Raw genomic sequence first — 26553 nt, 5'->3', positions numbered from 1 at the left:
AGAGTTGTCTCACTTCCTCACCCCACTAACCAGCACCCCCCACCCCCCGCCTCCGCAATGTAAAATATGACTGATGAAAACTCTAGCAAGACACTTATTTTTTGTTCAGTCAGTCTGGGGAGATGAAGTGGGGCAGAAGGGGAAAGTCCCACAATGCATCCCGTCATGGGTCTTGATGCTCGGATGAGTTCTGAGATGCGCGGAAATTGTGATGAGGAGAGATGTAGGAAATGTGTTGATTGTCTGGTAGCTTAGATCAGTGGAATTGCTAGATAAGTAAAGATACAGTTTGGGAGATTGTTTTGACTGTCTGGTAGCGGAAATGAAATACTGTAGAGGGGGTCAAATGTGTTTAAATATAAGGTACTGAAAATGAAAAATGATGCCGAGTAGCTGAGATGATATGCGGCGATAACATGTAAAAATAACTTAGTAGAACGTAATGTAGCGTAACGTAATGTCGCGTAATGCGACCTACCACGGCATAATGTAACATACCATAAAAATCACAAAACCTCACTTGAATAATGCAATGTGGCGTAACATAGCGTAGCATAACATACCATCAAAAAACATCAACATACTATGGCATAACGTCACATTGTATAGCATTATGCAGTGCAACGTGCTCCAGCATAACATAGTGTAGTGTCTTTATAGCCTAATGTAACTTAATGTAGCGTAATGTAATATAGCATGACGTAATGTAGCATAACGTAATGTAGCGCAACCTAATGTAGCATATTGGAAGGTACCATTATGTAATGTAAAATCACACCCATTACCTTCACAAAATATCACTTACTGTATGTAACGCAATACAGGGGAACCTCGATAAAACAAGACCCTATATAACACATATCGGATAAAACAGACCATTGAGACTGAACAATGTGTTCGAAAATCGTTTCCATTTGTCACTTGAACACCCGTTGACAAAATCTGTTAGTTCCAGAATTGGCCACTGTTGTTTACTGGCACTGTGGCGCAATGCAGGCAGAGAATGGGACTGACGTATTTCTGCGTCACAGATATACTGTACAATATGACAAGATGCAATTCCAAAAGACATGCCTACGTGGCGGCCATGTTGAATGTGGGGCATTGACGTACCGTCCATGTCATGATGGTTCTATCTATTGTCTATTGTGCATAGAGAGTGCTGTGCAGAGAGAGAGTGTCATGGCTGCAGCAAAACACAAGTCTCTGGAGTCTGGAACATGCTATTTTTGGTACAGTAACAGTTTTTTTTTTGTCAAGCCCTTCGCCTTTGGCAACGGATTTGAAACCAGGAAGCACACTAATTCATAACATCACATTACATGGCGTAATGAAGCATAACCTCCTAAACTGTAACACACAGTAGCGTAACACATAGTAGCATAATGCATAGTACTGTAACGCATAGTAGCATAACGCATAATAGCGTAAGCCAATGTAGCGTAACAGAATCCAGCGTAACACAATATAGTTTAACAGAATGTAGCGTAACAAAACAGCGCTACATGTAGCGTAACAAATTGTAGCACTAAGTAATGTAGCGTAACATAATGTAGCCTAACAAAATGCAGAACATAGCGTGACAGAATGTAGCTTAACAAAATGTAGTGTATCGAAATGTAGCGTTACATAATGTAGTGTAACAGAATCCAGCGTAACACAATATAGTTTAACAGAATGTAGCGTAACAAAACAGCGCTACATGTAGCGTAACAAATTGTAGCACTAAGTAATGTAGCGTAACATAATGTAGCCTAACAAAATGCAGAACATAGCGTGACAGAATGTAGCTTAAGAAAATGTAGTGTATCGAAATGTAGCGTTACATAATGTAGTGTAACAGAATGTAACATAGCACAAAACATCAGTTACATAATGCAATGTAGCGTAACGTCACACAACACAATACAGCACAGCAAAGCACAACACACTAAAACACAACATGACAAAACTAAACAAAATACTGTATAATACAACGGAACGTGATAAACTGTGAAGCCAAGAATTCAACTACATTCTATCAGATAGCACAAAAAGAGATGAAAGTCGTGCGAGTATTGTCGTGGTTCCATTGTGCGGCACGTCACCACACTGAACTTCCTCCAATTCAAATGTGACTTGACTCACATCCTAACAAAAAAAAAAAAGAAAAGAGGATGGCGCTTGTCACGTTGTCACGGTTGCCAACACGCCGATCATTCGGAGGATGGTAAGAAAGGACCATGAAAATAGACAATGCTCATGATGGAGGAGCAATGACTTTTACTTTTGGTAAGTACATTTTGTGTCAATGTGTGTTTGTTTCGTCTCTACTGGCACAGTCAGTTTGACTCAAATTTCAAATGCTTTTTGTCGCCTGTGAAGGGCAGCCGTGGTATTTGTGTGACAGACACACACGAAGTACTCACTGATGACACATGGCGGCAGTTCCTCCAAAATGGTCCCTGGTCTGTGTCGTGACGCTGATGCTACTGGTGCAACTCTGCACAGGTGAGCCACACATTTGATTCACTTCATGAAACAAAACATGAAGTCTATAAATTATGTTAAAACACAGAATTTGTCTCCATAGTTGTAAAATTTGAAGTGTGGATTTTCCTTATTTATGTCTCTGGAGGGTGTGTTCACAATAGGGTTGTTGATGTTGACCATCCTGCGTACCAACCGGTCGTTCACCTCCCTGGCAGCGGAAAGGCACATTAATAGCCATTTTCCCTGTGTAAGGGTTGCTTGGTCTCTACTAGAGGTTATTGCACTCCTCACTACAGTGCCGTGCATTACAACACGACAACATTTAGAATTAAAGAAGCATTTTGGATTAAATGTGAAATGTCTTCATTCAGACAAGAAGAGTCCAGTTGCCTTGATTCAACCTTTGTGGCTTAATTTGAAACTCTAAACAATATTTTGAAACTCGAAATCTTCCATATCCACCAACGCTAGCCTGGAAACCAGGAAGTAGCATGCTAACTAAATAAGTATGGCTCTCACCAATTAGTTTAGGGCTGCACCCTACAATTTGTTTTACTTCTCAGGTAAGACCCCTGATTGCGTGTGCTGGTCCAGCGCGGGGCCAGTGGTGCGGCTTGGCTCCAGCTTGGAGGTGTACTGCACCTTTAACTGTGAGTGCGAGCGCTCCATGTACACCGAGGACCCGCCTGCCCTGCAGCGCCACACGGTGGTCAACTCGAGCACCACGTACGTCCGCGTGGATAACATCACCAAGCACCGGACCTTCAGCTGCCTGTGCCGATGCCGTGCCCTGACCTCGGACCCGTGTGGACTCGACATCTGGGCTGGATGTGAGTGTGGACCACCTGGGGCTGGTTGTCATCTAAAAAAAACAACAACAACAATTTTGTCAAGTCCATTTGATGTTTTTATGTCCGCAGACCCGCCAGAGAGGCCGCGGAACATTCGGTGCAGCTACAAGGTTGTGACCAACCAGACTGGTGAGGTGTTTTGTTCCTGGGAAAGAGGCCGCAAAACACACCTGGAGGACACTACAGAGCTCTGGTGTGTCTCTTGTCATCTTGTATGTGCGTGCGTGACATTTAATTTGGTATCTGCACACACAGTAGTTTTTCCCATAGAGTATAAAAACCATAATGTGTGTGTGTGTGTGTGTGTGTTGCAGGATTACCAGGGTATCAGGAGATCGCCAAGAGCCGTGGCCTCCATTCAACATCCCTATCAGAGGAGCTGATCCCCAATCAGCCAGATTTTCCGTGTCCACCAAAGTTCACTTCATCTCGATGCGGGTCCGCACCCACAATGCACTGGGGTCGGCCATGTCGCCACCTGCCAACTATACTCTCAGTAACATCGGTACGGTTTGTGTTCTTCTCTTTGTGTCACTGTTGTGGTGCACTTTCAAGTGACGTTGTGTTGATGTGAACAGCGATCCCCCCCGCTCCGGTCCTCGGGGGGCCCCAGTGCTCCTCCAGGGGGTGCGCCATCCGGGTTCGACAGCCTCTGAGGACGCAACACCTGGCGGTCCAGTACGCTACGGAACCAGGACTCTGGACCACCTATCCACACTCGGTAAGAATACCAAACAAACTCCCATGACAAAAATGTTTTGGAGCCAGAGAACTGACATCGTTATTGTACAGCCCTACTCTGTAAAACTTTGGCCGTGAATGCTAATTCTTAAAATGCTAACATCTAGCATGGTAACAACAGAATTGGGGACCCATATGTTAATTTCAGAACATTTCGTGATTTTTTTTTTAATGAAATGCTAACATGGTCACAGTTGGCATGGAACATCTAAGAAGACTACAATTTGAGGAACACTTATAGGGATAGCATATACAATATCATCAGTTACTATTTGCAAAGGCTGCTCAAATGCTAATATGCTATAGCTGAGTGAAATGCTAACATCTGGCCAGGTAGCAACCTGAGTCCTAAGGGCAACTAGGCAGATCAATGAGGATTTTCCATCTTGGCCCTCTAGTCCGTTATTATTTCCAATGGAAAATGAATCAAATGCTAACATGCTAGCCACTGCTCCACCAGGACGTGCCAGTGGCTTTGGATCAATTGCTGTCCATCTGGTCTCTGGAGCCTTACCGGTTGTACCATTTCAGAGCCAGGGCCAAATTCAGCACAGGTCTGTGGAGCGACTGGAGCGACGTCACCTCCAGTTGGACGCAGGAGGAAGGCGAGTATTTGAATTTGAAATACATGATTTGCGGGCTTTTTCTGACAGTTCTTCTGAGGTTTTAGACTTACAATGCGATAGCTACAGTACATAATGAATGTTGTGGATGTTGATGCGTTATGGGAACTGCATATGTAAAAGTGATGGCGTCAAGATAATCTATTTGTGCAGGCAGTTTCCTTGATGCGCAACACGGGCTACGCCTTTCTTGAGGGCTTTACCGTACTCACAAAATGTAGCCCCCAAAGGCGGATTCACTTTTCAACGTGAAATTTTGTGGACGTCTATGTACGATCAACCCACGTATTTTACCCTAATGTTGTCGCCGTAGCTAGCTGATAAAGATGGCCGATCTGTTGCATATGGGCATCGCAGATCGCGCAGGCACCACAGTCTCAAGGAGCCATGCCCAAAAAGACACAGGAAGTCAGCCATTTTGGTTTGAAGTAGTATCGTTTGATGAATTGCCGTTAAACAGTCAACTAACGCCGCCATTTTGAAAATTCAGCCCTAGAAGCTTGTTTCACTGAGCAACATGGAATTTATTAGCCATGTTTATAGGCATAAACATGTCTGAATAGACACAGAGAATCAGCCCTTTTGTTTTGAAGCCGACACTTTAAGGCCATTTCCTGGCGTTCCTCAAAGACAAATTGACACAAAACCCTTGTCGCTCGACAATTTTGAAAATTCAGCCCCCGACGCCGGCTTCATTTAGCATCGTAAACTTTAGGAGGCTTCAAAAGTCTCAAGAAGCCATGGTCTAAAACATGAAGTCTGCTACTTTGCTCTCAAGCGTCCATTTCACTCGCCTCTCTCAAAGTACACGTTGTGCTTCGTTCGTTGTCCGGCAGCACCGGCCAGACAGCTGGATGTGTGGTACACGCAACCTCCCTCCGACGTCAAGTCCATCAGGCTCTACTGGAAGGTAAAATCGAAGCATGAGTGTGTTTGTCACCATATTGTCTTCAGAGCCACACTTTCTGTCTCGCTGTGCTGCTGAAAGGTCAATGTTTGACCACAGCGTAGGCGTTACGTGTCACCCGTCTTCACTTGTAACCACACACACACTCGCATATGTAGGGAGGTATTGTCATATTTAAACATAGAGGTCGAGAGCTATTGGTTTCGCTTTACGAGAAAAGACGAGCTGAAGAGAAACGATGAAGTGAAAACATGATGACTTGCCATATATAAGAGAAATCAAGAGACAAAATATGCAATGAGTACCTCGGCTAAGGAGGTTGAGTGTTTTTTGAAGATGTCGTCTAAAGATTTTTTTGGGACAAAAACAACTACAGAGACATTAGACAAATGTACCTTTTTTTTTTTTTTTTTTTTTTTTTCAAGAATCACTCTTTTCGCGAGAACATTTCCAAATGAATGGAGAAATGTAGCTAATTGATCTTCAACTCAACATTTCTCAGCACATCCAAATTCTAAGTTTCCACTTTTCCCATAATTCCACATTTCCAGACAAAACCCCCAGTCAAATAAATGGAGAAATGGAGCAAATTCCCTGAGATTGTTCATTTTTTTCACACATTCAAACGAACTTCAGGATGTTTGAAATTCCAAAAAGACCTACTTTGGGAAGAATTCCATATTAAATTCTCAGAACTTAATTTTTCTCACATCATACTAAAAAAAAAAAAAAAAAAAATTAAGAAAATGTTACAAATATACTTTTCATTTTGAAAGAATTCTTTTTTTTTTTTGATGAAAGAAATATTCAAATTCATGGAGAAAGTGAACAAATTCCCCATTTGTTAAGAGTCGAACATTCTAACTTGAAAATGTTCAACATTCCGAAAGAATCTTACTTCAGTTGTTTTAAGAATTGCATGACAGGCTACTGTCATTTCTGTCTGGACTTTTCCAGCCGATGAACGTCACCCATGCCAGGGGTAAGATTGTGGTCTACTCGGTGGCGGTACGCAGCTCTGAGTCTGGACTGGTGTACGCGGCCAACCTCAGCGCAGAGGTCACCAGCGCTTCCGTTGCGTTTTGTGCCAGGTGCCATGTGACGGTGAGCGCCCTCAACTCCAAAGGGATGTCCCCGCCGGCCAACATTACCGCCTATCACACCAAAGGTAAACGAACATGTACAGCGCGTCCGAAAAGGATCCACAGCCTTATTCCAATTTCTCAACCAATTGAAACGATTCTAACTTCAAAACGTTGAACATTCTAAAAATCATCCCCCCTTTTAGAAGAATTCACATCAAAATTTCCAAATGACTGTCGAAATTCTTACCAAGCTTTCATTTGTGAGGAAATCCACATTTGTTTTCCTTTTAGCGTTGGCCCAGTTGGATGTACAGGTGAAGGCAGACGAACGCGGCGTCGCCCTCTGGTGGAGACAAGCTGAAAGGGCGACGGCCCCCGCGGCCCACGTAGTCGAGTGGTACCCCGAGGGTCTCAAGCTGCAGGAGCTGCACTGGCTCAGACTGAACGGAGAAGCTCGTCAAGCTGTCATCAAAGGTCAGAAATGTTGGCCCACTTTCAAATTTCGAATCGTTCTCTTCATGTGTTGCGGATCGTCCTTTTCCTGTGTTCTGAAACATCTGCTTTTCTTCACGTGTTCCAGATCATTCTCTTCATGTATTCCAGTTCATCCATATTGTCCTCTTCACGCGTTCCAGATAATTCTCTCAATGTGTTCGAGTTCACCCACTTTTTTTTTCCTGTGATCCTGATCATCCTCTTAACATATTCGGATGATTCTCCTCATATGTTCCCGATCGTCCTCTTGATCGTCCCCTTCATACGGTCGAGCTCTTTCCCTTTGTGTGCTCCGCATCATCCTCTTCATATGTTCCAGATCATTCTCTTCATGTGTTCCAGTTCATCTACTTTTCTTCATGTGTTCCAAATCATTCTCTTTACGAGTTCCAGATCCCAAGCTTTTTCCCGATGTCTTTTTTCCATGCGCAGGCTTGAACGCATCCGAGTGCTACGAAGTCGCCGTTTACGTTCTCCACGGCGAAGGCTCGATGACCACCAGAAGCTTTAGACTCCTCAACATCAGCCAATCAGGTAACAGGATGTGACCGTTCAAGGATAAATGCGCCTCTGAGGGCGGCCCATTGTGCTAGTTGGTGGTCAGCATGTCTGCCTCGCAGTCACAAGATCTGGGTTCAAATCGTTGTGTGGGTTCCCACAAAAATGTCGAGAACCCATGAACTAAATTGAACAGAAAGTCATCACTGTTTGTCTCAGTCCAGAGCTTTAATTTTCATTGGATCTTTTGCAGTCCCCAAAGTTGGTCCGTCGGTTCAACACGAAGTGGACTTCAACAGAGTGGCCGTGACGTGGAGGGAGCTTCCCAGGGCTCAGCGTGGCGGGTGCATCACTGAGTACACCATCTACCTGGAAGACGCCGCTGGAAGTGTGCAGCAATGTAAAGTCCAAATACTGCAAATATCTGGAATTCAGTTGATTTGATCTAATTCCCATTGTTGTGGCTTTGATTTGCAGACTCCGTTCAAGCGACCGAGCGGACGTTTTTCTTGGAGGACCTCCGTCCTGGTGCACACAGCCTGTGGGTGACTGCTTGGACTGCTCGGGGAGAAAGTCCAGCCGCTCAAAAAGTCAAGATCGTCATCCAAGGTGTGCACTTCATGGCCACCGTGTGACTGTTTCACTAGAATTCTGGTCGTCAGAATACCGTCATTATAAATGAATTATTATGGGGTATTGTGTGTCTAATTTTGAGAGGAAATTGGAGTATTACAATATTTTTTCCCCTTCAAAATTATTCCCACAATACACTTTCACGATAAGGTGAAAAACTAAACAAATTATTGTTTTTTTTTTTTGGGGTGAAAAAATTTATATACAGTGGTGCCTTGAGATACAAGTGACCCGACGTAAGAGTTTTTCAAGATCTGTTTTTTGGGGGGAGGCTGGAACGGATTGATGGGATTTCAATTCATTTCAAAGGGAAAGTATGATTTGAGTTACGAGCATAGTCATGGAACCACGTATCGCAAGGCGCCACTGTACTTTGTTATTATGAGTGAGGTACTCTGTGAAAATATGGATTCAATCCAAAAAAATACAGTTTTTTTTGTTTTTGTTTCCCATGAAATAAAAATAAAGCCCTATGGTAAAAACACAAAAGAAAGCTAAAGACTAAACAATATGATGCAGTATTACATATACAACTGTTTATATTGCTTACTAAAGGCCAAAATGACGAATAAAGTCTGCTTTTGTTGTGATTCGCAGCCGCAGATGGGATCCCGGTGTTGCCCCTGGTCTTGTGCTTGCTGCTCTCGGCAGCGGCGCTGCTGCTGCTGTGCGTGTGCCAAATTGCAGCCGTGAAGAGGAGGTTCATGACATAGCGCGGCAGCGGTCCATTTGTAGCTCGCCTTGTTTAACTGGGACGTATCGTCTTTGTAGGGTGTGGCTGCTTTTCCGGCGCTTCCTGCTTCAAGTGGTGCCGGATCCCGCAAACAGCAAATGGGCAAAAGAATGCACCCAGGAGAAGGTCATTATATTTCAATGCGGAATTAGTGAACGTTAAAAGAGTCAAATAAAAGTTACAGTGCAGTAAAAGTCTTGACTACTTCTATTAAGCATCACCTGTTGCATTTGTTGCACATGATAAAGAATAACAATACATCTTTTTTTCTGTTTGTTTACTGTTAGCCTTCATTTTTCACTTGGACGAAATTAGTGTTATCACTTTCATCTTGTAAAAAAAGGTGTCCTTATCATCGTAATACTGCAAACCTATACTATTACGGAATTATTTTTTGTCTGATTTTAATAACATAAATAAATTAAAAGATTCAAATAATATGACAATTTAAATAAGTCAATCATTTCTCATAGTTCCTTTCTTTGCAGAAGGTCCCAAAGACTACTTTTTACAAACTTCTTTCAGAAAAAGTATTGTATTGCCTTCATATACCACGTGACAAATATGTCTTTATTATCAGAAAGAAAATACATTTATAAATATAAAGTACATCATTTAATAATAATTATTATTATTATTATTATTAGAGAGGGCGTTATTATACAATAATGTATTATTATTATTATTGTATAATACCGCTATATATGTCTTTTTTTTCCCTTTGTATTTTTTTTATAGGGGAAAATGAAGCTGCAACCCCAGGCCAGTGAGGTCGCTCCGACCGAGGAGGAGGCGGAGCCTATCATCAGTATTATTACAGACATGGAGGAGGTGTCCAATCACAACACGGTGGAGGCGGTCTCCTCACCGGCTGGTCCTTCGACACCTCGGTGGCCCCTCACCACGTACATCAAGAGCGACTCCCACGACTCAAACGGCTCGGAGCAGACCCAGGCTTCGCTGGACTCCGGTACCGCAAATGTGGACTACCTCTCAACCGGATGCCAGGAGCGACGTCTGGCCATGGAGGAGGAAGACCTGGATGAAGAGGGCGAGGAGGAAGAGTTTCCACAGATTCTAACGCCACTGCCCAATTGCAGCATGTTCACCGAGCCAGTGGGACCGCAGATAATCGGGAATTTGACCCTGGATGCGGTCCGGATCGACTGCAGCAGCATCTTTGAGAACCGCTGATCACTCTACAACGGGTTAAACCGATTAGTCGACTAGTCAACTTTACTACTCTACATTGCCATTTAAATCTTTAAGTAAACCAACCGCCAGTCACGTGTTTTTGGCATCTCGTCTTTGAATCGGTGAGGTTACAGAGGACTTTCGATTCTCCCATCTGTCGGTCGCCGGACTGTAACGCTCTGTGGAGGAGTGGGATGTCCTGCCAACAAGGTGACAGACAGTCTTCATACATCTGCGCGAGTCTAAGAGTACAAAAGCCAGTTGTGGAAGAGAATAGCGGTGGGCCTCACGAGCTTTGGCTATTCCGATTGCCGCTAGTCTTAAAAGATTCGTACCAGCGGTATCTCAGGACCGGTGATGAAGAACGAGGGCAGTGGCGGCAAGTAAAACTCCTTCTTTGTCGCCAAAATGTTATGCCCAATGACGTGCGGACAAGAACTTTACTCCGCATAGAAGTTGTACGGTACAGTAACGGGGTGCTAACGAGAACTTTACTCAGTTGTACGATACAGTGTTGTGGATTAACGGATTACATGTAACGACTTTATGTAGTTTGATTTCAAAATATGGGGAAAATGTGCAATTAGTTGCTTTTGGAAATTTCCATCATTACAATTTTATTTGTGTTTGAAAAATCGCCGCAAAAGCTTGGATTTATCCCAAAAATGTTTTTCATATGAGCATCTGACTTCGAAAGCAGACGCTTGCGATCGGCTCTGCTCCGGTCATGTGCCGTTCTGCCGCTACACTCAACCGACTTGTTAATGGTACGGCTGTCAGCAGCAACAATGTTCCACGGTTGGAAATACAAAAAAAACACTTTTTAGTCCAATTTGCAGGCAGTGAAGGTGCTGTCGACGTTGGAACAGTCGACGTCGAACCTGAGGACACATCTACAGGCACGTAGCCTGTACTAGTCGACGTCGAACCTGAGGACACATCTACAGGCACGTAGCCTGTACTAGTCGGCGTCGAACCTGAGGACACATCTACAGGCACGTAGCCTGTACTAGTCGACGTCGAACCTGAGGACACATCTACAGGCACGTAGCCTGTACTAGTCGACGTCGAACCTGAGGACACATCTACAGGCACGTAGCCTGTGCTAGTCGACGTCGAACCTGAGGACACATCTACAGGCACGTAGCCTGTACTAGTCGACGTCGAACCTGAGGACACATCTACAGGCACGTAGCCTGTACTAGTCGACGTCGAACCTGAGGACACATCTACAGGCACGTAGCCTGTAGTAGTCGACGTCGAACCTGAGGACACATCTACAGGCACGTAGCCTGTACTAGTCGACGTCGAACCTGAGGACACATCTACAGGCACGTAGCCTGTACTAGTCGACGTCGAACCTGAGGACACATCTACAGGCACGTAGCCTGTAGTAGTCGACGTCGAACCTGAGGACACATCTACAGGCACGTAGCCTGTACTAGTCGACGTCGAACCTGAGGACACATCTACAGGCACGTAGCCTGTACTAGTCGACGTCGAACCTGAGGACACATCTACAGGCACGTAGCCTGTACTAGTCGACGTCGAACCTGAGGACACATCTACAGGCACGTAGCCTGTACTAGTCGACGTCGAACCTGAGGACACATCTAGAGGCACGTAGCCTGTACTAGTCGACGTCGAACCTGAGGACACATCTACAGGCACGTAGCCTGTACTAGTCGACGTCGAACCTGAGGACACATCTACAGGCACGTAGCCTGTACTAGTCGACGTCGAACCTGAGGACACATCTACAGGCACGTAGCCTGTACTAGTCAACGTCGAACCTGAGGACACATCTACAGGCACGTAGCCTGTACTAGTCGACGTCGAACCTGAGGACACATCTACAGGCACGTAGCCTGTACTAGTCGGCGTCGAACCTGAGGACACATCTACAGGCACGTAGCCTGTACTAGTCGACGTCGAACCTGAGGACACATCTACAGGCACGTAGCCTGTACTAGTCGACGTCGAACCTGAGGACACATCTACAGGCACGTAGCCTGTGCTAGTCGACGTCGAACCTGAGGACACATCTACAGGCACGTAGCCTGTACTAGTCGACGTCGAACCTGAGGACACATCTACAGGCACGTAGCCTGTACTAGTCGACGTCGAACCTGAGGACACATCTACAGGCACGTAGCCTGTAGTAGTCGACGTCGAACCTGAGGACACATCTACAGGCACGTAGCCTGTACTAGTCGACGTCGAACCTGAGGACACATCTACAGGCACGTAGCCTGTACTAGTCGACGTCGAACCTGAGGACACATCTACAGGCACGTAGCCTGTACTAGTCGACGTCGAACCTGAGGACACATCTACAGGCACGTAGCCTGTACTAGTCGACGTCGAACCTGAGGACACATCTAGAGGCACGTAGCCTGTACTAGTCGACGTCGAACCTGAGGACACATCTACAGGCACGTAGCCTGTACTAGTCGACGTCGAACCTGAGGACACATCTACAGGCACGTAGCCTGTACTAGTCGACGTCGAACCTGAGGACACATCTACAGGCACGTAGCCTGTACTATCTGTAGCTATAATAAAAAGGCCTACAAAATTGCATGTTGCCAAGGGAAACTGGCAAAAATATTGCAAGAAACATGTTGTAATGTTTTATTTTTATCTACAAAATGACCATGCAGACAAATACAGTGAGACATCTTAACGTAATGTGCATAAATATTTGATACATACATATGTACAGTAACAAAGATGACTTTACTGCGGGGGCATTGTTGGGGTTGTTTGGACTTGCTCAACCTGCAGTAGCCTATGAAGGGACAAAGGTGATTTATTTTGTTTTTTCTCGCATAATAAAAGACATAACGTGACGTAGTATCCGAATTGACCCGTGAGAGGCAGCGCGTCACGGCATATTCACACTGTGGGAAAAAAAGAGAAAGAAAGAAAGAAAAAGCTCGACGCCGAGGGACCTTCAAAATGGTCCGGGTGATCTTTAAGCTGGACGTGCATACAGTGACCACCGTGACCTGCATAACCGAGTATCTCACAAGTTAACCAGGCAATTACAAACCTTTTTGTAAGCGCGTCAAATACTTCTTGCTATTCATGGCATTCACAGAGATTCTCTGTACACAATTGGGCAGATGTATAAAGAGAAGTGGGAAAGTTCTTCACTCCCTCGAAAGTCTTTCTTCACTGAACCTTCTTCTCCTTGTCGGCCACCACTTCCGACAGGTCCTCGGGTTTGACGGCCTTCACCTGGGCCTCCATTTGGCTGACGCGTTGCTTCATGCGCGTCTGGCTGGAGGTGAACTCGGCCATGAGCTGAGCGAACTTGGTCTGCATGGCATACAAATTGTCCTGCAGCCTGGTCAGCTTCTCTTCCAGGTCCTTGGGGTCGGCTCCGGCGTTGGCCACCGCCTCGTCAATCAGGTTGTCCTTCATCAGGATGGCCTTGCCCTTCTCCTCCAGGGCCTTCTTAGCGTCTGGGTACTCTGTGAGTGCCTCCATCAGGTCGTCCTTGGAGAGGGCGAAGAGGTCCGAGTAGCCCACGCTTCGGATGTTGGCGGTTCTTCGGTTCCCAGCCTTGCTGCCCTTGATACCGAGGATGCTAATCTCTCCGAAGTATGCACCATCACTGAGGACCACGAACTGCGTGACGCCGTCGTCTGCTACCACCGCCAGCTTGCCCTCCTTGATGATGTACATCTCCCGGCCGATGTCACCTTTCTTGCAGATGTAGTCCCCGGGGCTGAAGACTTGAGGCTCCAGCTTGAGCACCAGCTCGATAAGGAGTCCCGCCTCGCAGTCCTGGAAGATGCGCACTTTCTTCAGCGTGTCAAGATGGACGTTGATGGCGATCTCGGCCTTGAGCTTGTCCGGCAGGTTCTTCAGAACCTCCTTCTCGTCGCAGGTCTTCTTCTCCGTCCACAGGTAGTCGAACCACTTGATCACCCGTGCCTCCAGCTCTTTGGTGACCTTACGGAACTGCATGTACTGCTTAATGGAGTCGATCTTGGCCTGGAATTCAGCACGGGAGGCGTTCATGTTGGAGATCATGGCGCCCACATTACCGACAATACTGGCGAAGATGAGCACACCGGTGAGGAAATCAGCGATGACGAAGAGGTACTCCACATCTTTCACCGGCGGAGGTGTCTCCCCGATGGTGGTGAGGGTCAGCGTGGACCAGTAGAGGGAGTAGATGTACTTCCTGGCCAAGCGTCCATACTCCGGGTGACTGATATTAGGGTATACCCAAGTGTCTGAGCCGAAACCGATGGTCTTGGAAATGGCGAAGAAGATGCAGGCGTTCCAGTGGATGATGATCAGGATGTATAGCACGAGATTGCTGATGCGAAACATGTTGGGGAAGCTGGTCCTGGTCTCGGTCCTCTCGAAGAACTCGAATAGCCTGGAGATCTTGCAGAGGCGGTTGAAGCGGAACTCGGGGTTGTTGAATCCATATTTCAGGAAGAGCAAATCAGTGGGGATCATGGAAATCATGTCATATTTGAACTGCGACGTGGTCCTGTATTTGGCTCTCAGCTTCGTAGCATCCTTCACCAGCAGGCCTTGCTCCAGGTAGCCTGGGGAGCAGACACAAGGTTAAAGTTCGCCATCCTCCATTATTTGCTGATAAACTCACACAATAACAGTATTGCTTTTGTGCAGTGCTAAGACTGCAAATTCCTGGGTCGAGTTCAACCCTTCATCCCGTATAGGTACCCTGCACGTGGCTTTAGATGGCCAGTGTGTAAGGGGCCACAGGCCAGAGTGTGAGACGTTTCACACCGGAGACTCTCAGGTGTTAAACGTCACACTCTGGTCTCTTCAGACACCATGTCAGACACCGGCTGAGGTGGCCAGTGTGGAGGCTGGTAGCAGGAAGCCGAGATTAGGCTGTGAAGTTTAACAGCCGAGACACACTGCCCACACTCCTTTGTTATTGAGATCAATTGTTGCTGACATCGCCACACACTTAATTATCTGACTGCACAAAGCCCCAAGAGCTAAGCGAATGCACACTACAGACGACCAGCGAGTAGGCGAAGAAGTTCCGCCTGTAAAGCATCGACGGTTAACGGGGCTGCAAGGTGGACACCTGGCCAAGAAACTCACCTGTTCTTGACCTGACAAACGTGTCTGTGTAGTAGATGAAGTCTGCGGTGTAGTCCAAGAAGAGCCAAAGTTTAGTGAAGCGGTCCTGAAGTTCATTGAAGCAGGCCCTGGTAGACCAGGTGAAAACGTTTAAAGACTTGCAGGCAATTTCACTTCAAATATTATACTAAAAAAAAAATACTAATAATACCTGGTAACAATCATTATCAGATTGTAAAACACCGGGCCAGCGATGACCGTGAGCCACCGGTAGTACATGTCTAAAGCCGGGTCCATGATCCAAACCTCCTTCCTAGATTACAGAATAAAAGAACTTTCATTGGGGTCTTGTCGGAGAATGTCGGAATCCGACGGATGTTCCTGCAATGAAATCAGTCGGGCGTCTTTGGCACAGTACTTACGGGGGCTCCTCTTTCTTTTTCTCATCCTTTTTGTCATCCTTCTTCTCATCTTTTTTCTCATCCTGCTTCTCGTCTTTCTTCTCATCCTTCTTATCGTCCTTCTCATTTTTTTTTATCTCCTCTTTCTTGTCTTCCTTTTTGCTAAGGGTCACAAGCTTGGGCTTTTAATTCTCTTAATTGGGGCAAAAGGGGCGTCTAGGTCTATGAGGGACAACAAGAGGAATACCAGACAACAACAAGCGGGGAAGGTCCGGTGGATGTCTGTGACTATCGTGATAGGCTTGGTCTTTTTTTTTTTTTTTTTTTTAATCTTCTCTTTTATCGCTTGCATTTTACTAAGGCTCACGCGGCCCGGCTGCTAATCGGCGCAAAAGGGACAGTCTACGGTAGGACTATGAGATATTACCATGGGGATTCCGGACTATATCAAGTGGGGAGGATCTGGTGGAGGTCTGGAGAACTATCTTGGTAGGATTGGTGCAGATCATACCCCTCCAGCAAATCCAAACTAAACGTATGTAATGAAGAGATTCTTCTTGAAACTGAAGCTTTGGTTGGATGTAACACAACAAACCGCCAAGACGAGGGAGAAAAAACAAGACTACATTGGGAACGGAAAGTATGTCACTACCAGCCAGGCTGTCTGTCCAGAGTACTACCCAGTTTTCTACCAAGTCTACACACTTACTCGTCTGTGTTGTTGCAGTTATTCATGTTGTAGGTAGCTAGCGGCCAGTTACTTCCAAGACTTTGGAAATAAACAACACAGTGCAGTCAAGCCCCTTGTTTCATGGCAGACTTTATTCAAATCAGCACCGCTACTACTCACTTCTTTCTGTGCATTGTGCCGTTGCGGCCCACGGACTGGGTGTCGCTCTCGCGTCTGCAGACCTCTTTGAGCTCAGGGCCTCGGAAGCGCTCCAGGAAGGAGTCGTGCCTCGCCGGTACCTCAGGGTTCATCCTGTTGAAGGCCCAGTTGCGCAGCATGTGGAAGAAGTAAGAGAGCCTAGACATGGTCAGAGAGAGCGGAGACAACGACATGACACCCGTCTAGGCTAGTGATATAGGTAGTGGTAAATCACAAGGGAAAGTCACTAATATGGATGTTTACCTGGCCATTGCTCCTGGACCAGTAAAGAGAGTTCTGTTGGACTTAGACGACAGCGCCCTCTCGGAATTGTGACTGCAAGACACCGTCCGAAGAACTTGAGCCAGAAACTACCAACATCAAAGGTCATGATCGAAATGTTTTTCCACTCTCGGGCTGTGCCTGTCTGTCACAGACCGTCACTTAGCCGTGGGACCAAAACAGGTGACGTAGTCTACAGATCGCAACCTTCCAAGGAACTTTTACAGGAACCTTCAACGGAACCTCTGCAAGGCATGTCAACTTGGGAGATTTCCTAGTTGCGTCACATTCTTAACCTTACAATTTTTTAGGACCCACAAAATTAAACACTGGGGTATAGATGTCTGGAGAACTACCAACCATTAAAATATTGCTGACTTTTACCAATTAAAACTATCTCCCATTTTAAGAGGTAGACGGTTTGGATGACCGGACAATGCAGTCTACAGAATCAAACATTTGGAGGAACCTTGACAGGAACTGTCAGATGAACTTCAGAAAATCATGTCAAATGGGAACTGTACTTGGGATAGTTCCTGGTTGCGTCTCGTTTTTACCCTTACTTCACTATGCTAAGGTGGCTATAACATTTTCAAGGTCTGGATTTGTTAGATTTTGTTCGAATGAGTGAGTATAAGGCCCAAACATACCGCACATGTGTGGGCCTTCTTAAAGACTTTTCCAAATTTCAAGAGTCTTGGCCGCAAAAGCCAAACGTGTGGATGTGGTACGTGTCCTCACATAAACAGGAAAGACGAGCACATTTGAAAGATGATTGATAGTCTGGATGGTCGCACCCGTCAATGGGGACACGGCTAACGACCGTCCGAACCAACGAACCTGCTGTCTCCATTTTCGATGACAGCCAGCTCCTCGTCGGACGTGTGACTGGACAAGCGGCATCTGGTGGAATAGGAGATTTCGCTGCTGACCTTCGCCATGCTGTTGTGTCGGGCACTGCTGGCCTGAGAAGAAACAAACACAACATAAGAGGGGGACGCTACCAAGTTGTCATTTTTGGACTCAATTTCAGAAAAAGACTGAACACTTCTTTTGGTACACGTTCAGTCTAATGCCTGCTTCAAATTTGAGCACGCTTAGGCAAATCGTCGGATTCACCAAAATACGAGGACAAAATGACAAAAAGGCCAACTTCCTGTTCAATGTAACTTTTTCGTGCGTCTTGTTATGAAAGCCATACAGTAGCTACCCAATTTCATGTTAGGGATCGTGAAACTGGTGTCGAGCAAATCTTTGTCTAACTTTCCGTGTACGCTACAGCGTGAGACATGACTGATTCAAACCAAAACGGCTGACCTGTTTCATGCATGTTTTTTTTTTGTCGTCGTGTTACAGCGGACATGTTCAATTATCTGTCCATCTGTGAAACCGGTTTCAGGGCCTCATTTTATTTTATTTTTTCTAACGTTTCTGCCTGCATTGCTTGGCGTAAGCAAAACAAAGCTTTGCCAATCTGTCTCGGGTACTGCTTCCTATTTGGGCTCATTTGGCAAATTCCTTAGTTGGGTTAGTCAAAATACGAGCTCGGGATTTTGCCGAACTAGCCAACGTCCTGTTATATTTTGGGCATGGGTCCAGCTTGGTGTCTAGGGCTGATTATAATTTGTTTCTACTTTTTCACGACAAGGTATGGGTCAGAAATTGTTGCTTGAAACCAAAAAGGCCAACTTCCTGATCGATTTCAGGCACGGGTCCTTGAGACTTTTTTGTGCGTCCTGCTATGATCGACATCCCCCCCAGTTTTGCGTCACTCGCTACAACTGGCGTTTGGGGCTGATCTTTTCAACGTTCCAGTGACTTTCGGAGAATTGTCATCGTGCTTGTTTCCAAAATCTACGGAGCCGGCGTGAACACTTGTTCCACTGTGTGACTGGGTAAATATATACAGCCGCTAAAAATACACCCTCCTTATGTCCTTACCACTAAACAGGATAAGGGCGCTCTCTGTGTGTGTGAACGGTCAGCCCTGCTTACGGGTCTGCGCTGGCCCTGCTGGCGGCATGGCCGTGCGCATATATGGCGGGCTTCAGACATTTTTGGGAACACACAGTTAAGGGCTGCTTTCTTCACTTCTGAGGAGGCGCAGTCTGGAGCGTTTCTTGTAAAAAAGACCTTCGTTAACTACTAATTGTGACCATTGCGGTAATTGCTCGACAACACAGAGAGTTGCAGAAATAAAAAAATGTAAAAAAATCCCTGGATACCAAAATGGCTGCTTCAAGCCAATGTGGCACACTTCCTGTTCAATTTCAGGAATGCGTACTCGATGGGTTACTTTTTCATGTGTCCGCTTATGATAGACATATTCTTCCAATCTCATCAGTGAAATCGGTGTCAGGGGCTGATTTTGTTCTTACTTTACAATTTACATTATTTTTTTTTTTTTTACATGCTTTGTGCCACAGTTTCTGTTCAATTATCTGTTGCTTAAAGAGGAAGGAACCGAAAAAATTGGGGGGCAAGAATGTTTCATGTGCCCCCAGTAGTCTCAACACAGTACTCTGATTAATATTGCGTTTGTGGAATGAATTATTAATGATCCCCCTCTGCTGTCGACCCGCGCTTGCATTGCAAACATAACACGACCAAACCTGGAAATCAGGATATCGGGTTGCCCAGATTATCATGCAATCAACCCGTAGTTATGCTAGTTATCGCAGCGTACACAGACTGTTGTGGATGACTTGTTGTTGACAGTTCTTTTTATAGTTTGGTGATTTGTTTCTTGTAAAATGACAATTTCTTGTCACGTTACAATTACCCTCCTACGATCGCGACTTTTCTACTTGTAAAATTATGACTATTGTTGCATAATAACGACTTTTAAGTACAAGATGTGAAGAATTGATTGTAGTATAATCACTTTTCACTGTGAAGGGCAATTTAGAGTCTTCAATCAAGCTACCGCGCATGTTTTTGGGATGTGGGAGGAAAGCGGAGTGACCGGAGAAGGCCCACGCAGGCTCGGGGAGAACATGCAAACTCCACACGGGCGGGACCGGGGATTTGAACGGTGAGGCAGATGTGATGACCAGTCGTCCACCGTGCCGCTAAAAAAAGAAACGTTTAAAGATGATTTTTAAAAAAAAGAGTACTTTTAAAAATATATATATATTCTTGATTGAGTTTGAATTGGTCAAAGTACGTCTCTGATTGTCAACATTTAATGTTTAATTTTTTATTATTATTTTTTTTTTTTGCTGTTGTCTTGCAAAAATTTGACTCACTGATTTCAGTTTTTTTTTTGGTCATCTTTGCAAATATTTTGTCTCACTCGCTCATGTCTGGGGTTGTAACACGTGCAGGCACGTGTAGATTAGCGCTAATGCCGGGGAGTTAACCAGCACACTTCACCCCCACCACATTAAACGACACTGACAGAAGTTTACCTTTAGCCAGTACGGCTAAAGGTAAACTGGAAAGCATTACATCATCGCCCGTGTCAACAAAAGCTTGCTACAATGTGATGATAGGATCATTATATTTTGACTACATACCTGTATTTCTCCGGTAAAAATGTTGGTGATATATTGTGTGAATGTAATCGGATTAAAAAGTTAACATTTTTTTAAGCTTTTTACAGATAGTAGATATAAAAAGTCTACACGTCTCTGTTCAAATGCCAGGTTGTTGTGATATACAAACCCCAATTCCAACTCAGTTGGGACGTTGTGTAAAACGTAAATAAAACAATATATGATGATTGCCAAATCCTTTTCAAACTATATTTACCGTAATTTCTCGTGTATAATGCGCACCCCCAAAGTTGACTCAAAATCCTGGAAAACCCTTCTCCTTATGTATCATGCATTTTTTTTTTTTTTTTTACAATGCATGATTTTGTTTCTACCCATATGATCAAAACATGACGTATTATCTGTATTTTGTTAGTTTTCTCAAATAATTATTCTGAAGTTAAGCACTTTATTTGAACACATAATACTTTCTTTTTTTTTTTTTTACACGCTCTTATTTTGAGATTCACAGCCTTATTATTATTTTGTAAATGAGAGAACACACAGTTGTGCTCATGTGTTTGATTACCCAGGCAGAATTTGTAAAATGTGTAGAATTATTTAAAGAAAACATGAAGGACCAGGCGAAACACATTTAACTTTATTTTAATGGGATTAAAATTCAACTGTCAAGCATTTCAGAAAAAAACATTATCTTTAAACAAAACATAACCATAAATAAATTTAATGATGGTTGTTGTTCAGTCATCAGTCGTATTTAATACATATATATTCTGCCTGGGTATGTAAACTTATGAGCACAACTGTACACATATGCAGTACCACTGTCATATTGGAAATGTGGAATGTAGGCTACACCTTTTTCATAACCTCTAGGTGGCATACGAGAATGAAAGTGTACAACTTTTTCATAACCTCTAGGGGGCGGTGGCACATTGGAATGAAAGTACAGCTTTTTCATAACCTCTAGATGGCGCCATACATTTATAAAATGTGAAAGTTTTTTTCATTTCCCCCCATACCGATGTATAAGGCGCACTATTGACTTTTGGCAATTTTGGGGGTAAAAAAAATGCACATTATACACAAGAAATTACAGAAATTAAAAACACTTCTACAAAGAAAAAATATTTAAGGTTCAAACTGATTAACTTTTTTTTTTTTTTTTTTTTGCAAACAGTCACTCATTATGAATTTGATACCTGCAACACATTCCAAGAAAGCTGGGAAAAGGACATGTTTCCCACTGTGTTACATCCCCTTTCCTTTTACTGTAACTACACTCAGTAAAACGTTAGCGAACCGAGGACACTAAATTAAAGCTTTGTAGGTGGAATTCTTTCGCATTTTTTTCAACTTCAACAGTCCGGGGTCTCTTTTGTTGTATTTTGCACCTTATTATGCGCTTTCACACATCTTCAATGGGAGACAGGTCTGGAGTGCTGGCAGGCCAGTCTAGTATTTGCACGCTTTTACTACGAAGCCACGCTGTTGTAACACTTGCAGAATGTGGCTTGCTCAAATAAGCAGGGACAACCCTGAAAAAGACATTGCTTGGATGGCAGCATATTTTGGTCCAAAACCTATGTATACCTTTCAGCGTTAGTGGTGCCTTTGCATGTGTACAAGTTAGCCATGCCACGGGCACTAACACAGCCCCATACCATCACAGATGCTGGCTTTTCAACTTCGTGCTGATAACAATCTGGATGGTCCTTTTCCTCTTTGGCCCATGAGTTCCCAAAGTAACTAGTAAGTAACTAACTTGCATTTGAAGATGCAGCGACGAACTGTGTTAACTGAAAATGGTTTTCTTAAGTGTTCCTCAGCCCACGTGGCAATATCCTTTATACGACGATGTCGGTTTTGAATGTAATGCCGCCTGAGGGATCGGAGGTCACGGGTGTTCCGCTCACATGCAGAAATTTCTTCACATTCTCTGAACCTTTTGATGATATTATGGACCGTAGATGATGACATCTCTAAATTCCTTGCAACTGCACATCGAGAAACATTGTTCTTAAATTGTTGGACTATTTGCTCACGCACATGTTCACAAAGTGGTGAACGTCACCCAATCCTTGCTCGTGAACTGAGCCTTTTGCGGTTGCTCCTTTTATACCCAATCATGACATTCACCTGTTTCCAATTAACAGGTACGCCTGTGGAATGTTCCAAACAGGCATTTATTTTTGGAGCATCCCTTCACTTTCTCAGCCTTTTGTTGCCTGTTTCAGCTTTTTTTGGAATGTGTTGCAGGGATCCAATTCAAAATGAGGGAATAGTTCCCCCCAAAACTACACTGTTCATCACTTTGAAGATGAAATATCTTGTCTTTGTATATTGTGTATTCAAATGAAAATCATTGTAGTGTGTTTTTATTTACATTTTACATTTTAACGTGCCAAGTTCATTGGGGGTCTGTAAAGATAAACAATTTCAACCCACAGTTCAACCTTAGTTTCATGGCTTCATATCTCATTGTCCCACATGTGCGGGAGCAAGCGGCAGGTGAGCACTGACTCCCATTTAACATGATTTTGAACGCGATTGGTTAATTCTGAACACAGCCACCGACCGCATTGTGATTCTGATCATCAGTCATCACATTATCAGAGGGTGCGCACACTTTTGCAACCGCATTATCCCAGTTGTTTATTTTTACATCACCTATCGAAGAAAACCCAAACATGAAATAATAAAATGACTTGACGGTCACAACGGTGACGATTTGTGATGATCGATTTGTCTCAGTGGAATTTTGTTTTCATTTGACAAAAACCTGGAATTTGAACAGGGGTGTGTAGACTTTTTATATTCACTTTGTAAAACACAGGTGGCAAAAGTACAAACAGACACTTTTGCGATTGTAATGAGAAGAAGAAGAAAAAAAAAACCCCATCATGTGGCATGTCGCATGCTGTTATTTAAGAGCTAGCTCGACTTGAATCCTATTAAGACAAAATGTTCCTTTAGCTCTGCGAAATGTATTATAATAATAATAATAATAATATATAATATAACAAATATTCAAAGTACCGCAACCGGAAAAATCTACTCAAGTACTTTGACGAAGTATTTGTACTTTGTGACTTCCCACCATTGAATGTGTCCAGTAACGAAACACGCTGAAGTGCAGAATTACTGTTAGCATTATGGTTGACAGAATGATCTGTTAATATAAATAAGGCTCTTATTTGGTTTGCGGGAGATTAGCAGCAGTGCTAAGAGGCTTGAGGCTTTCTATTTATCGGGACAACCTCAACTCGGCCAGGAACAAGACAATATGCCCCGCGAAATGATATGAAATGCTCGTTTAAAAGCTTGATGGGACTAAATATAAAACAAAATATAAAAGGCTGATTTGTATTAACTCCCTCTGCTGTTGTCTAAAATATGAAGCCAAGCCAAGACTAATGAGAGTTTGCCATAAAATGTACATTTCTTTGTGAAGCTCCGTGAGTAATTCATTTTTATAATGCATAGATATGATTAAAATGCAATGTGTAATGTAAAATTGAAATACTGAAATAGTATTGTGTGCATGGTATTTAAAGAGCAACTTTGCTAATACACACTAAAAACGTGACATTTTCTCCAAATGAAGACGAGATTTTAAAATGATTTCCATCATTATATTTTTAAATTTAGTTTTTTTTTTTTTTTTTTAAATGGAATGCTGACGTAGTGCGGTTAACAAATACATTAAAAAAGGTCTCTTGTGTATGATATTTTATGTATTTTGTTTTCGTAATTCTTTAGTCGCAGTATTTAAAAATCAATTGAAGTATTTTCTGTTTACATGCCAGTTGAGTGAATATTACAAATAAAAAAAAACTAAATTTAAGAGTAGTCAATGTATTTTTGTTCTTTTTTTTTTTACTGATAGATTGTTATGTTGTTGTTTTGAATGTACCGATTACCAGAGTAGATTTGCTAATACTGCATAATGAATTAATCCAGTAAACAAAAGATTTTATTTTGTACAAAAAAAATGCACAAAATGGAAAAAAGTTTAATGTATTCATTAAACAATTATTTTCAAATTTGTTTTGTTTTATTTTTACGTAATCAATATATTTTGTAAAATAATAATCATAAACATTTTTAAAATCTAAGAATATTATGTAATGTTTTAATAATTCTTAATTCGAAATGGAGTTAGATTTAATGTTGTTTTTAATGTACCAATTTAAAAATGTGCTTTGCCAATATTGTTGTAGACGGTAGACCAGTCAACAATACATTTTCTTTTGTAAGAGGAAAAAAAAAAAAGCCACTTCAACTTGTGAATATTCAATGTCATTTTATCATCATTATTTTTTATTCATTTTTTTTGGGGGGGGGGGTTATTTATTTACTGATGTCCACTGTATTTAAAACTACAATTTATTTGGGAGAAAAATTAAATTTTTTATTTTTTTTTAAATTACTCATATTTGTGAGAATGACTTACTTATATACATATATATATATATGTATATTTATATATATGTATATGTGTGGCACCTACCTGGTCACGCGTGTAAGTCCACCACGCAAGAAGAGACTTCTCCGGGACCACCACCGCACGCATCCATCTTTCTTCGGACCACCCTCTTCACCTCACATGTACGGCAAATATTAGACCAACAAATATTTCCCCATGGCTCGCTCCTCCGACTACGAGCGTCCGCGCCGTCTGGACACGGTCGCTGCCGGACGAGGGACTGAGCGGCATGAGGATGAGGATGAGGATGAGGATGAAGAGAAGAGAGGCTCAGCCGGCAGATCCCAGATCAGCCGAAAAGAGGGGAGGAGCCCTCCATCCAGTGTACGAGATGATTAGGACCACGCTGGGGAAAAAAAAAGAGAACAAAAGGTAAAGTGAATTCAAGGATTTGTTTCTAATTAAATGTCATGTAAGAAGATGTTTGCTGAAAACGTGCAAAGACTGAGAACTATGTAGAACTGAATTGTGTTTTTTTCACTATTGAATTTTCCAGTTTTGTTTTTTTCCTGTCCTGTTTTTATTTGAGCAACTGACAACTAGAGTGAGCTCAATCCATTTTTTTTGTCATTTTCAAGTTAACGCTGAGAGCTGAAATGAATAGAGAAAAGGCGTGTCTTGCGTCCTTTTTAACACTTTTTTTTTTTTTTTTTTCCCGTTATACGTCAGCGCAACACTGTGCCAAAACTCCCGTCGCCAAGATTCTCCAGCAAAAACATCCCGGACCAGAAAGTGAGCTTCCAAAAAAGTGCTGAAAGATTCCGAAGGTACGTAAGTCGTGCGTTAACTTGGATGCCAGTGCATCCGCGTGTTAGCATAAGTCAAAGTTATTTGATCATTTTGCAGGGAATATTGCTAGATTTGACAAATGTTTGGACTATTGCGCTGAACTCATGTCAAGTTTTGCCTTTTTTCCTCGGAAAAGGAACGACTTCATGCTTCTAAAATGATAACTTATTTTTTTTCTCACAATATTTTTCTTTTTATTCTCATCGTTGATTCGTTTTTTCACGTTACATGATTCTCATTAAATGACTTGATACTTTGAATACTTTTATTACGACATTACAATTTTAGTCTCACGATAATAATAGCAACCTTTGCCTTTTTCTTGCAATGTTACGATTTTATTCTCCTCATTTAAAAGTTTTGACTTTTTCTCATAATCTTTCAACAGTTCTCATAAAATGGCTTAATAATCGTAATATTTTTGTAATTGTTAACTTTTTCCTGTAACATTACAATTTTAGTCTCTTGAATGCTAATCCTAAATGAAATCTTCTCGTAGAATTAAGAATTTAATCTCGCAGTCTTTAGCGTTTTATTCTCATGCAATCAGATTTTTTTTCTTGTAGTCTTTTGACGTTATTCTCCTGAAATTTAGGGTTTTATTGTCACGTCACAACTTCTCGTAAGACGACACCATTTCCTCTTGCCATTTTTTGATTTCATTTTCGTAACGTCGCACATTTGAGCATCTCTGGTCATTCTGTCCCAGTCGACCGCTTGTCATCGTGGGCAGCTCATTAGCATATTGTGGCCCCGCCCAGCAACGCATCACTCCCCTGGGGTTAGAAGAGAAATCCCTTGGCAATAAATGGAGCCGCACCGCTAATCCGGGTTTAGAGTGGAGAAGCTATTAACAGCCCCTTAATGCCCTCTCATGGCAATTTTTGCTCAACATTTTCACCTCTTTTGT

General features: G+C 43.1%; 2 protein-coding genes across 6 annotated transcripts; one reads left to right on the top strand and one right to left on the bottom strand.

Annotated features, from left to right (window-relative positions):
* The first annotated feature begins 48 nt into the window (after window positions 1-48).
* On the top strand, window positions 49-11320 carry il12rb2 (interleukin 12 receptor, beta 2a). 2 transcript variants are annotated; one of them, XM_061780149.1, is made up of 16 exons: window positions 49-2271; window positions 2370-2490; window positions 3036-3302; window positions 3393-3516; window positions 3638-3828; window positions 3902-4044; window positions 4525-4669; window positions 5524-5597; window positions 6552-6762; window positions 6971-7153; window positions 7607-7708; window positions 7926-8072; window positions 8150-8281; window positions 8903-9005; window positions 9077-9164; window positions 9777-11320. In XM_061780149.1, the coding sequence occupies exons 2-16, from the start codon at window positions 2418-2420 to the stop codon at window positions 10230-10232; spliced, it is 2439 nt and encodes an 812-aa protein (XP_061636133.1). In that variant the 5' UTR covers window positions 49-2271; window positions 2370-2417; the 3' UTR covers window positions 10233-11320. The 2 variants fall into 2 exon arrangements, with proteins under 2 accessions (XP_061636133.1, XP_061636132.1); XM_061780148.1 differs by having other exon boundaries at window positions 2365-2490.
* Window positions 11321-12852: 1532 nt separating this feature from the next.
* LOC133481136 (cyclic nucleotide-gated channel cone photoreceptor subunit alpha-like) lies at window positions 12853-25192 on the bottom strand. Of its 4 annotated transcripts, none has more exons than XM_061780150.1 (9): window positions 24879-25190; window positions 17709-17833; window positions 16851-16922; window positions 16569-16745; window positions 16428-16487; window positions 15740-15880; window positions 15529-15630; window positions 15339-15445; window positions 12853-14806 (listed from the first exon to the last, which is right to left on the bottom strand). In XM_061780150.1, exons 1-9 carry the CDS (start codon window positions 24939-24941, stop codon window positions 13410-13412), a joined length of 2244 nt encoding a protein of 747 aa, XP_061636134.1. In that variant the 5' UTR covers window positions 24942-25190; the 3' UTR covers window positions 12853-13409. The 4 variants fall into 4 exon arrangements, with proteins under 4 accessions (XP_061636134.1, XP_061636135.1, XP_061636136.1 ...); XM_061780151.1 differs by having other exon boundaries at window positions 16569-16700; window positions 24879-25189; XM_061780152.1 differs by lacking the exons at window positions 15740-15880; window positions 16428-16487 and having other exon boundaries at window positions 24879-25192.
* Between the last annotated feature and the right edge of the window lie 1361 nt (window positions 25193-26553).

Source organism: Phyllopteryx taeniolatus, chromosome 7 (genome assembly GCF_024500385.1).
Source record: "Phyllopteryx taeniolatus isolate TA_2022b chromosome 7, UOR_Ptae_1.2, whole genome shotgun sequence".
Taxonomy (NCBI): domain Eukaryota; kingdom Metazoa; phylum Chordata; class Actinopteri; order Syngnathiformes; family Syngnathidae; genus Phyllopteryx; species Phyllopteryx taeniolatus.
The sequence above is the reverse complement of the archived record's forward strand: the minus strand, read 5'-3'. Positions and strand labels throughout refer to the sequence as shown.